Here is a 13457-nt window from a genome sequence, read left to right as displayed (position 1 = left end):
TGCTTTCTGTTGAAAATAGATGTATTTTATAGGCTTAGATATTTGGTTACTATCTATCTATCTATCTATTGCCAGAATCCTCAATCCCGTTTGGGGTGGCCACAAACAAATCGCCTCCAAGTCGTCCTGTCCCCCGCCATTTCACTGCCCTGCTCCCAACTCACACCCCCCTCTCTCATATACCTCTCCACTCCATCCCTCCATCTCATCCTCGGCCTCCCCCTCTCTCTTCCCCCCTCCACCTCACTCACATACACTCTCTTCGTCAGTCTTTCACCCTCCATCCTCTCCACATGGCCAAACCACCTCAGTGTGCTCCTCATAACGCTCCCTATCACATCCACATCAACACCACAAAGCTCCTTTATATCCTCATTCGTCAGCCTGTCTCTCCATGCGACTCCACAGGCTCCTCTCAAAAAACTCACTTCCACTGCTCTCACTCTTGACTTGTGTCCTTCCAACAATGTCCAAGCTCCACTTCCGCACCCCAAGTTGGCATCACAATACTGTCATGTAATAACTTTTTCACTTCCATGCTCACTTCCCTGTTTCTTATCACTGCTTTCAAAGAACCAGCAACCCCTCCTCCCTGCTGTACCCTTTCAAGCCCTCCACCCTCCAAACCTCCATCCTTACTCATCACACCACCCAAGTACTTAAACGAACTCACATTTTCCAATTCCTCACCATCCAACCTCTCAGTACATTCACTGACTTCACCTCTCTCAAAGACCACCACTTTACTCTTCCCTACATTCACCTTTAGATTCCGTTTCTTACACACTCTCCCAAACTCATCCACCAAGCCTTGCAGCTCCCCTCTGTCTTCACTCAACAACACAGTATCATCTGCAAACAACAGTACAGAGAGTTTCCAAACACTATCCTCTCTCACCAGGGCCACTCCAACATCCACTACTCCACCTTGTACCTCTTTTATTACCCCATCCATGTACAGATTGAACAACCATGGAGACAGGACACATCCCTGTTTCAACCCAACTTTCAAAGAGAAAAATTCACTCAGTTCACCATCTACACGCACTGCAGCCTTCGCACCATCGTACATACTCTTCACAGCATTCAACAACTTCCCATCTACTCCATATATTCTTAACACTTTCCACAATCCTTGTCTATCCACCCTGTCATATGCTTTCTCCAAATCCATGAAAGCCACATACAACTTCTTTCCCTTCTCTAGAAACTTTTCCACTAAAGATCTAAGAATGAATATCTGATCTACACAACCTCTTCCCTTTCTAAAGCCTCCCTGTTCTTCTCCAACTAATTTCTCTGTTCTTTCCCTAACTCTGTCAATAAGTATCCTACCATACACTTTTCTTATTATAGTAAGAAGACAAATGCCCCTATGATTACCACACACTTCTTTTTCCCCTTTTCCTTTGTACAAGGGAATAATTATACCTGACTTCCAATCCTCCGGGACTCTACCTTCCTCCCAGGCCAATCTGCATATCTTCCACATCCATTCTACTACTATCTCTCCCCCATGCTTCAGCATTTCACCACACACTCCATCAATTCCTGGGGCTTTCCCCAATTTAACTTTCTTCATTGCTTCCACAACTTCTATCCTACTGATTTCTTCCTGTCTTCTCACCTCCCTCCTTCTCCCAGCCATTCCCCAGCCACTTATACTCGCATAGTTCAACAATTCCTTAAAGTGTTCTCTCCATCTGCTCACTTTTTCTCCCTTCTCCACTAGTAATCTACCATTTTTATCTTTCACTCCCCTGCTAACTTCACTTCCACTCTGTCTTACTCTTTTCACCTCTTTCCAGAACATTTTCTTACAGTCCCTCCACTTTACACTCAAGTTCCTTCCAAATTCCTTATCCACTCTCTTTTTACTCTCTTACTAATCTTTTCACCTCTCTCTTTCTTTCTACATATAAGTCTCTCTTCCGCCTCTCAACTTCTTCCACGCCCCTATTTCTCATCCATTCATTGTATGCTTTCTTCTTTTGTGCCACAGCCTGTTTCACCTCTTCAGTCCATCACGCTGTTCCTTGCACCCCCCTCCGTCTTCTCTTCCTTCCACACACCACATCACATGCTGCACATATTTCTTCTGTAAATATCCTACACACACCTTCCACGTCTCCCATCTGCTCCAATTCATATTTGCCCAATCGTTCCTCCACTTCTCTCTTACACTCTGCCTTTTTCTCATCCTCTTGTAACCTTTCCACTCTCCTTGCAACTACTCCTTCCTCTCGTCTTTCCCTTCTTCTATTCCTCCATCTTACTTGAATTCTAATTCTGGTTACCAAAAGCTATTATTACTTTTAATATAACGTGTGAAATCATTTATGCAACAGAATTTTCAATAATACTTATTTACAAGATAGAGAAATGCAAGTATATAAATACCAAAGAAAGGAGAGTAGCAAGGCAAATGACTCCTTCTCCTACTACTGTGTAGCGTGGACTGATCTTTGCCAGCTCATGAGCTGTGCAGTGCTCTCAAGCCTGTCATGCTGATGCATGTTTTGCTGTGTAGCAGGCAGCCCAAGGATAACAGCCAAACAGGTCAAAACATGATTGTGTTCATTTCCCTCATTCAAATAACTGTGTGAAAAATAAGATTTTATTGGGCTATTCAAAATTATTTATAGTGGAAACATTATTTTATTTAAATTTAAGGTAAACTTTGAAAAAACTCACTTTTGCCAAGGTTTTTTGGGATATTTTGTGAAAAAAACTGAAAAAAAACAGGTGGATTGGGCTTTTTCAGAAAAAGTGTTTTTTTGCCAACCCTGATAATGCTAAAAATCATGAAAACAATGTACAAAAAACAAAAATCCCCACCAAGAAACTGACAATGGTTTAAAAATCTGTTGTCTGTGACAAGTGATTGCTCCTGGGACTCAAAAACAATTCCACGGCTAAATATGCCACCGGATATTGGTTATATTGGTATATATGATATACAACCATCTATGCTGGGTTTATACCATAAGATAAGCTAATAAAATCATATAAAACTGACAATAAAAGCACATAAATTCAGCTAGATTAAAGTGTTCAGGAGTAAAACTTATCTTCATATAATGTCCCACCATCCTAGTACAAAATTTTGCTAGCACCTTCCAAGAGTTAAGCATATGCCTAGATGCAGAATTTCATGAGCTTTCTCATGGTTACTGTGGAAATTTGATACAACCAATAGTAGTCAAATTAAATTGCAAAAAACTTCAAAAACTCACGAGTCAGTGATATCACCACAGAGGAGTGAAAGGACTGAGGGAGTCAGGCGGGGAGCCGGGAAGATATGGAAGAGGGATGGGAGGGGGGGAAAAGCGAGGCTGTGGGCAGGATTCTCCCCTTTCTGTCAACAGACGGACAGGTGCTTTTGCCGTACATTTACTCATGGCTTGTGATCTGTTAGACGCCAAGTGACCATTATCACAACAGAAATGCAATCTAAACCTGAATGATCACACCTCACATACACAAACTACAAGAATACAGACTGGACAAACTTCACTGAAGAAACAGAACAACACTTTGGCACACTATACAATTCACCCATCATCAATATTAACAAGAACATTACAAAGTTCAACATCATACTGTTGACTGTCACTCTAGTTAGGTAGCGTCTGAGAGTTAATCAGAGATACAGCTGAATATAAAACAAGATCTTTCCTTATATCTTAATCTCAGTCTCTCCTGTGTTACTTGCAAGGCATTCTAAATGATGAAGTCAGAAAACTTACACCATTGTCTTCATTATGCCTGACTTCTCTAAAAGCAAAAACCAAAGCAAGCAGCAAACAAACTGAAAACTTTCCTCAACAGTCCACTATACAACTTATCCTAATAAGCCTCACAAAATATAACAAGGGCCCTCAAGCATATTCCAGTATATCACCAATCCTAAAATGAGAAATGAGCAGGCAAACACCACGACTCAATGCTAAAGCCTATTGTGTCAGTTGGGGTCAACCAAATATCTCACTCTCACACTACCACAATAGGTAACCTAATATAAAGTGCCTGAGTGTGTTATTACTAGGCTAAAAACGAGTAAGGGGAAGTGTGACTCAATGCATGTAACCACAAGTATGTAAGCCTGTCGTAGAAGGAATGCAAGCCACAACTAAGAATGGTGGAATTACCTTAACAAGAAATGGTAAGGTTTGGAAATGCCAGCACCACTGTTTGCTGATGATACCATACAGTACAGTTAAGTGAAAGCTGCAAGCTTTGGTGGATAAATTTGGAAGTAAGCGTAAAAAAAAAAATGAAACCTACAGGTAAATGTAGCCAAGAGTAAAGTTACAGACTTCACGAGAAATGAAGCCTCTGAGAAAAGAGTTAGGGTGAATGGTCAGGATATGAAGACTATGAGTGCAGCAAAATGGCATGGGACAGGGAGACATGGAGGCGATTGGTTTGCAGCCATCCCATACGGGACTGAGGCATCTGGCTATAGATGGACAGATAAAGTTCCTTCAAATACTTAGGCCTGAATTCGGGATGAAGGTTTAAATCTTGGGTTTGAGGCTGGTTCAAACCACAGATAGGGGATTATTCAATCCCAGATTATAGCCTATGGTTTAGCCATATTCAAGTCACTGGATTACATCACAGATAATCTGATACTGAGTAATCTGGAACTTAGCTTCAGACTGAAGCACACATTCAGGCACGGTGATCATAGTCAATTAGCATGCATTTTTTGCCTAACTGTTGACGTGGATGTGCTGAAAAGCATTAGATGTACCTTGAGATGGCCGGCACTGTAAAGAGAAGAGACAATCAGAGACTGACTAGGAGTGTATCTGAATAAGGTGGAGGGGATGAGGTGGAGACTAAGGATGAGATGAAGGGATGGGGTATAAAGGTACTGTATATGACAGAGGACAGTGAGTTGTAGAGTAAGCAATTTTACAGTGGCGGCCAGGATGACACAGTGAAGATTTGCTTGTAGCCATCCCTTCCAGGACTATGGCATCTGGCTATAGTTAGATGAACTGACCACTTCTAATGGCTATGTGGTGTCAAGTGGCTAAAAACATTTTCCTGAAGGGTGCCTCCCAATTAACTTGTTATGAGTTAAAAACTGTTTCATTGCCTTGCATTAACCTACTATTCTTAAAGCTACTGAAATGAAAGTTTTCAAGTACATAAATGCCTTCTTTTTAAGATACACATACTACTGTATTTTCAAACATACTATGCTGGGTGGTAACCACATAACCAAATTTTGGCGCCTGGTGGTTTAGTGGGTAATAACGGCGCTCCAGTCGGACTGAGCCAGTGAAAGTTTATATCCATGGGATGGTTGGGGTTTACTGCTCATGTAATGCCACTCAGGGATGAGTGAGACTGGTCACTCTCATCTTAAATGTCAGGACCAACCTGCCTAGCCCCGGGCTCTTATGATCCTCATGGGGCAACATAGGACTGGATGATGATAAATGAATGAAACAAGATATCAAGCAACACCTACATGGTTTTCATTATTACATGAGTTCCTCTTCATGGATGAAGGCCTCTACATACTGTAGTGAAAGGAAATTATCTATCTCTCTATCTACAGCCCGACAACCTAATCCTGCAAAGGGTGGCCGCAGACAAAATGCCTCCAAGTTGCTCTGTCACTCACCATTTGACTACCCTCCCCCCAACTCACCCCCCCCTCCCTCATATACCTCTCAATTCCATCCCTCCACCTCATCCTTGGTCTACCCCTCCCTCTCCCTCCCTCCACCTCACCTACATACACCCTCTTAGTCAGTCTTTCATTCTCCATTCTCTCCACATGTCCAAACCACCTCAGTGTATTTCTCTTAATCTTCTCAACCACATCCACATCCACCCCGCAGCGTTCCTTCACTTCTTCATTCGTCAACCTGTCCCTTCATGTCACTCCACATGCTCCTCTCAAGCAACTCATTTCTACTGTTCTCAATCTTGACTTGTTCCCCTCTTGCAGGGTACATGCCTCGCTTCCATAAGTCAAGGTAGGGATCACAATACTATCATGCAGTGACTTCTTAACTTCCATACTCACCTCCCTATTCCTCATCACTGCTTTCAGTGAACCAACAACCTTCCTTCCCTGCTGTACCCTTTCATGCACTTTATCCCTCAAAGTTCCATCCTTACTTATCACACTACCCAAGTACTTGAATGCACTCACATTCTCCATATCCTCACCATCCATCCTTACTGCTTACTGTACACTGTGACTTCATTCCTTTCAAACACCATAACTTTACTTTTGTTTACATTAACTTTCAGCTTCCTCCTCCTACACACTGTCCCAAATTCATTCACCAAACCTTGCAACTCCCATTCATCTTCACTCAACAATACTGTATCATCTGCAAACAGCACCACCGGAAGCTTCCAAATTTCACCCTCATTCATCAGAGCCACCCCCGCACCCACTGCCCTACCTTGTACCTCCTTTACAACCCCATCCATGTATATATTAAACAGCCATGGAGACATCACACAACCCTGTTTCAGTCCCACATTGAAATCAAAGAACTCACTCAGCTCACCATCCACTCACACCGTAGTCCTAGCTTCTTCGTACATACTCTTCACAACACTCAATGATTTCCCCTCCACTCCATATATTCTTAATACCTTCCACATACCTTGCCTATCAATTCTGTCACAAGCTTTCTCCAAGTCCATGAAGGTGGCATACACTTTCTTTCCCTTCTCTAGATACTTCTCCACTAAACATCTTAGAACAAATATCTGATCTACACACCCTTTGCCCTTCCTAAATCCCCCTTGTTCTTCTCCAACTAGCTCCTCTGTCATATACCTAACCCTATCAATGAGTATTCTACCATATATTTTACCAGTCACACTAAGAAAGTAAATGCCCCTATGGTTACCACATACTTCTCTCACCCCTTTTTGTATAAAGGAACAATTATTCCTGATTTCCAGTCCTCCGGAACCTTCCCTCTTCCCAAGCCAATCTACATAACTTCCATATCCACTCCACTACAAACTCACTCCCATACCTCATCATTTCACCACACACTCCATCAATTCCTGGGGCCTTTCCCATCTTGATCTTCTTCGTTGCTGCCACTATTTCCGCCCTACTGATCTCTTCCTCCCTCCTCTCATCTCTTCTTCTCCCAGCCATTCCCCAACCACTTATACTTGCACTGCTCTCACTGTCTACATTCAACAAATCCTCAAAATGCTCCTTCTATCTCCTCAATTTCTCTCTCTTCTCCACCAATAATCTATTATTCCTATCTTTCACTCCCCTACTATTTCCCCTTTCACACTGCCTTACTTTCTTTACCTCCTTCCAAAACAATTCCTTACTCTCCCTCCATTTCACACTCAGATTCCTCCCAAACTCTTCATCCACATTCTTCTTACTCTCCTTCACCAGTCTCTTCACCTCCCTTCTCCTGCTCACATATACCTCTCTCTTCTCTCTCTCATCTTCTCCCCTACCTCTACTCACTAACCATTCACTATATGCCTTCTTTTGTTCTACAGCTCGTTTCACCTCAACATTCCACCATGCTGTCCCTTGCACACCCTTGCATCTCCTCCTCACTTCACAAACCACCTCACACGCAGCGCCTATCTCTTCCGTGAATATCTTACATACGTCTTCTACCCCTTCCATCTGCTCTAACTCATACCTTCCCAATCTTTCTTCCAGTATGGTCTTACGTTCTGCCATTCTCTCACTATCTTGCAAATTCTCCACTCTTCTCACAGGAGCTGTTTCCTCCTGTCGTCCCCTTTGTCTCTTCAACCATTTTTTTTGCAGCTATACATATGTAGCTGCTTAAAAAAAAAAAAAAAGAGTGAGAGAGAGAGAGAGAGAGAGAGAAGTAGAACAATGGTTCTGGAATGGGTATACAGTACCGTAAACAGTACAGTACCTTGTCCTTGCACCTAGACCCATGGTGTGTGTGGTCCCCCGGGGCCGTGCCATCTCCATTCCTTTCCCCACCTTCTTCTCCATCACCACCCCAGGCTTGAATGAGTTGATTCTGAGAGATGCTGAGCTGACGGCGAAGTAGCTGATTCTGCTGTTCCATTTCACGTACTCGCTCTGCCAGTCGCACCTCTCGCCTGGTGAGACCCAACACATTGCTTGGGTCTGAGCCTGTAGATTAAGCACTCATCTATAACTGTTTAATCTTTTTTGTGCCATGCTCATATATCTTACATCACTATAAATACATGCCTGATACCACTTTGTTTTCATAGTTTTTCTTAAAGAATACTGTATTCTGCCTTGAGGAAGAAATAGGTTTTGTGCTGCCATAATCCCCCCCCCCCACTTTTTTTTTTGACACCTAGGGAAAATGCAGCTCAGCAGCTACAAACCACAACACTCAAATGCGGTGGTTAGTGTGAAGATCATCCTAACACAACTAAAATCGTGGAGGGAAGCACTGAAACATTTTCAAAAGTTACAGTTGTTGTTGCTTAGCTCTGGTCTGTCTAGCTGGACAGACCCATCAACCACAGGTAGACAACTGTGTCTGTGAGGCTGGCTATGGGTACAGTATTACTATATACCACATATGGAGTGATGCCCCCTTTGGTGGACAGAACTGCAACAGGGTTGGACTGGGGTCCTTCTCCATGGCAAGGTACTGGGAAATATGAGATAGATTGGCTCCTGGGTGGATGTAACAGATACTTTACTCCACCCAGGGTACACCACATGTAAGCTCCTAATAAATGCCTTGGAAGCAGTACAGTATACCAACGCATGCAGCCTATCTTTCACTGTACTGTACACATATTTTAATACCTTCCCTGCTGGAGGCATCAATCAGTGCCATTCAATTCACTGGGCTAAAACTACACGGACATCAACTCAGTTGACACCACCAAAAAGTACATGATAAATTTCAGGGAAATTTCGCCTACTTGGTGTTTCACATGGGTTTCTTGGTATACACCCATACAAAAATCACCCAAGTACAATATAGCACTATATGCATCAATAGCATGATATTTTTCCAACTTACTATGCACTGAAATGCTTTTTTTAACCCCTAACAGGCAGGCGACGCTACGTAACGTCCGTGTGTGAGGAGGCGGGCGACGTTATGTAACCTCTGGCCAGTTTCTGTTTTAATTTATTGGTGAAATTGGGTGATATGCCATCCTTGTCACCTACTGTCCTGCCCTCTACCCACCCAAGCCTTGAAATAATTAAAATAAAATATACGTACATAAGTTGTAGTGTTATAAGTGTTCAAGTAAAATAGAATATACTTACGTAAGTATTATTGTTAAAAGGGTACAAGTAAAATAGAAAACCTATACATAAGATTTTGAAGAAAATGAACAGTATAAAGAATGCATAAATGATAAATTTAGAGTTCAGTGGTGAAGAAAATGAAAACGAGTGGAGTCCGCTAGCCTCACCCCTGGTGAACCTGGTGATAAGCTGCCTGACCGCCCTTCTCCCTCCCTCCTCCCCTTTTCTTCCTACAACCAGCAGAGACATATTACAGTAAAACCTCTTGGATAGCGATCATATTAGTCTGGCACAATCGTTGCTATCCATGAAACCGCTATCTTTGGGGCAAACTTCTTACCTAAATATATAAAAATAGTCTGGAGCTTTTTACAATTCACCCCATTTTTCCGTTTTCAGCCACATACAACATGTATAATGTTTGCAAAATGAAGACTAGTGCATATTAGACATGAAAGAAGGATACATAAACTTACTTTTTATTGGTTTGGAGTGTTGTTTATTGAATATGACACACCAGAAGTTGACTTGGGGTCTATTGGGGGCTGGGGCAGGGGCGAACTTGCTCTCGCTCTCCCTCACATTCATTTTCAATGCCTGCCCCCCATTGATGTGCCTCTTGATCTATCCTCATCGCCTCTCTCTCCTCCTCGTCATCAAGCCCCTCAAAGACAATTTCCTCATCAGTAACAACAGGTGGAGTATCTGGATCATCTGTGTCATTCACTACAGCTTGTCTCGCTGCCTCACGCCCTGCATTCTCCTTTCTCATGAAACTGGTGATAAGCGACTGCTGCCTCGCCATTAAATTTAGGGAACAATCGCCGACCAACATAAGAGCAGGAGAAAAAACCAACACGTGCTGACTAGGGGGAGGGGGGGTGGACGTGTGACGTCAGGCTAAATGCCGATCGCCATGCCCACGTCGTCAGGGTTGCCAGGGTACCGACCTTGGCAACTCTGCCAGCCAGGTGGTCGCTATCCACACAGTGGTTCTCGCTATCCACCGTGCATGGGGGTTTTTATATCCTGTCACTACCCCTGAAACCGCTATCCAAAAAAATGCTACCCGAGGGGTACAACTGTACCACATAAGTAACACCTCGTACCTTCGATTTTCACCCATTTTCATCGATTTATGCATATTTAGGTTTATTCCTTGATACTTTATTTTTCTGAAATTATGAGGCCTCACACTGTCGTATAATTGATAATTCACCCACCCATAAGAGGTTAAAGAAATGAACTAATCTTTCTCACTTAATGAATGGGATGCAGTGCCAAAAACTTTATCATCAAGAGAATCATCATGGTACATGTTGGTTATAACGTGAATTCAATGGTAATGCATTACCGGACATCCCAACTGACCCTGTTGGGGGATATTTGAACTTATCCAAATGCCAGAACCAGTCTAAATAAGGCTCATAGCTACCCAAAACAGCATATGCTGCCACTATAAACCATTGTAGATAAACAGATTACACACAGATGCAAAACAACACACTATGTATCTACACAGAACAAAAAGCACTGATATGCAAGAGTGAGGCTGGTGGGGCAGTAGCAGGAGCAAGAGATTTGGCATGCGGTAGTGTTTTTGTGGCCATAGTGGGTGCAAAGCTGATGCTTGAAATATGTGTTGTATCTATCTACTTATCAATAGCCCGACGCCCCAATCCCACACAGGGTGGCCCCAGAAAAAACGCCTCCAAGTCGCTCTGTCACCCACCATTTGACTGCCCTCCCTCCAACTCACTCCCCCCTCCCTCATATATCTCTCAACTCCATCCCTCCACCTCATCCTCAGTCTCCCCCTCCCTCCACTTCACCTACATACATGTGTAGCATACTGTGCTTAAATTTTTCCCCCAAAACTTATGACAACAGTACACTGTAATGACTTCACTCAAAGAAGAGGGTGTCAAAAATTATTGTCAGAGCAACTTATCATTCAATGATTAATCACTCAATGAGGCAGACTGAATAGGGAGACCACAAGAGATACAGCAGAATGGACAGCCACCATTAGGTGACTGAGGCCAACATATGCAAGTAAATAAATCAGCCTTCTTCTAGAGTGTAATAATATATATATTTTTTTTCTCCCAAAGACCATGGTACTGAAAAAATAATTTTAATATCATAATGACTCAGTATCTGCATTACTTCAACTATATTTGGAACTATAACTTAAATCTGGAAATACCTGTAAAGGAAAAGAACATGTACATTAGACAGAAAACTAACACTGAAATATGGTCAGCATGTTATACATCCAATTATTCTATATTAATCTTCTCTTCTATATATATCCAGTACCTTTCAGAATGTCTGAGTAAATAAAAATCCATCCATCCATCATCCAATCCTACATTGCCCCATGACAAGCGTAGGAGCCCGGGGCTAGGCAGTTGGTCCTGACATTCAGGATGAGAGTGACTAAAAAGAAATGAACACTTTTTTTCTCAGTACGGTACACAAGTCTTCCCTTTGTGTCAGCCACATGACAAAAAAGGAAAATAATGAGTTCTGACAATCCAAGGCTGTGGATAAAAGAATTTCTATTGATGATATTGAATACTTTTGACCCCAAGCAACAATTCTAGGCAAAAAATGATAAACAGAAAGATTTTGAAAAATCGATATCTCAGCATGGGAAAAAAATTACACATAAGATCTCAAAAGGTACAGCAGTGAACAAGTTACCTTTACCAGAGACATTACTAACACAAGGAAAAGGGATAACCAGGAAACACTGATAAAGAAACATCATCATCATCATGAAAAAGAAACAATTAATAATGCTCATCCTCCGAAAGCCTCAGGATTCACATGCATACAACAGTGGTGCAGCTAGAATAAAAAAAATGGGGTAGCCAAGTCTTCTGCTGAGCTGGTCTCAGAACTCTTTAGGAGGATTCAGAGATACTCCCTCAGCAATCTGGGGCAACCAGGTGTATTTCAACGTGGTCCGTGTCAACCCTACCATCCCTTTGGCTATGCCAATGACATACTTTTTGACACATGAAACTTTGATTACTACTGTACCTGTACACCTTTTACTTTGCAGTATAAGCTGTAAAAACATAAATGATACAGAACATGTGAAAACAATCACAAGCCATACCTAATGCAATATTCCTGCCGTCCATGGACATATTACCATAAAGCCAGGAATCGAACCCTGGACCCTCTAGTGAGAGCCAGGTTTCTTTCTTCACTCTGCAATATTCCTGATTTTTCCCATGCTAATTCATGTTGTACTGGATCATTTTTGTAAAAAGGCAGAAGAAGTAGGGATTCAGCAAGCACATATGACCATGACATACTTAAACATTGATACCGTATCATAAGAGGAGGTACAGGTGCATTCTGCATTCACCATAACTGCAGTCAGGCTCTTGCCCTCTGTCCATCATAATCTAGTTGCTAGGGCTATCTCAACTCTGCACTAGTTGGGGGAGAAGCCAATACTGACTGTATGCAATATGGATGAATAAAGTAGCATAGTACACCGGCAAGAGAGGAGTAGGAGCAAATTGGATGTCTGTGGAACTTAGCAGGGTAAGTGAGGATCAAAAAGTGCTCAAGGAATTCTGCCTATACTATCTCATTAGGGGGTTTGAGGGAAAGAACCCACCACCAGAAATGATTATGATTTGATTCCTAGGCAGTTAGTTTAATGCAATGTTGCATTCATTTATGTTCTTACCTTTAAACTTTCTAGTGTTAAAATCATTCTAAAATGATGCTTACCATCAAGTCTGGTGAGAACAGTTGCTGCCAGAGCACAACCAACCACTACTCCTACTACCAGTCCGCACCACCATCTTCGGGTGTGTGAGATCCGCACGCTCACCACCCGTTTGCTACGCCGGCTTATTTTGAAGTGGTGTCACACTCCACTTTCAGAAAGAGAGGGGGGAAAAGTGTTAATTTCTTATGTTCCCATAAAGATTCTGATATTCTCAACCTAACTCTACTCCTCCCTAGTAAATATGGTGGGTACATTCTAGATATAGCTAGTGCCCTAACAGGAAAGCACAAAGTAGGACTGTCAAAAATATCCAGTGAAACAGACTCTGTCCTCTGCAATCAGGTTGCCTTTCCTCAATCTCATTCGACCCTCATTCATAATCTCTCCACCCAATCCCTCCATGTCTTCCTTGGTCCCTTCATCTCTCACTCATATACT

General features: G+C 42.4%; 1 protein-coding gene across 1 annotated transcript in view; it reads right to left on the bottom strand.

The window, feature by feature from the left end:
* Window positions 1-13131, bottom strand: part of LOC145413599 (xylosyl- and glucuronyltransferase LARGE1-like) — a 241389-nt gene extending 228258 nt beyond the window's left edge. Inside the window, exons 1-2 of the mRNA XM_080283249.1 lie at window positions 13019-13131; window positions 7920-8146 (exon numbers count right to left, since the gene is read on the bottom strand). Of these exons, the coding sequence (XP_080139375.1) occupies window positions 7920-8078 (159 nt within the window). The 5' untranslated portion in view covers window positions 8079-8146; window positions 13019-13131. The remainder of the gene's footprint in view (window positions 1-7919; window positions 8147-13018) is intronic.
* Between the last annotated feature and the right edge of the window lie 326 nt (window positions 13132-13457).

Source organism: Coenobita brevimanus, chromosome 97 (genome assembly GCF_032717465.1).
Source record: "Coenobita brevimanus isolate Jiangsu-jjx chromosome 97, ASM3271746v2, whole genome shotgun sequence".
NCBI classification, from domain to species: Eukaryota; Metazoa; Arthropoda; class Malacostraca; order Decapoda; family Coenobitidae; genus Coenobita; species Coenobita brevimanus.
This window is presented reverse-complemented; position numbering and strand designations above follow the sequence as displayed.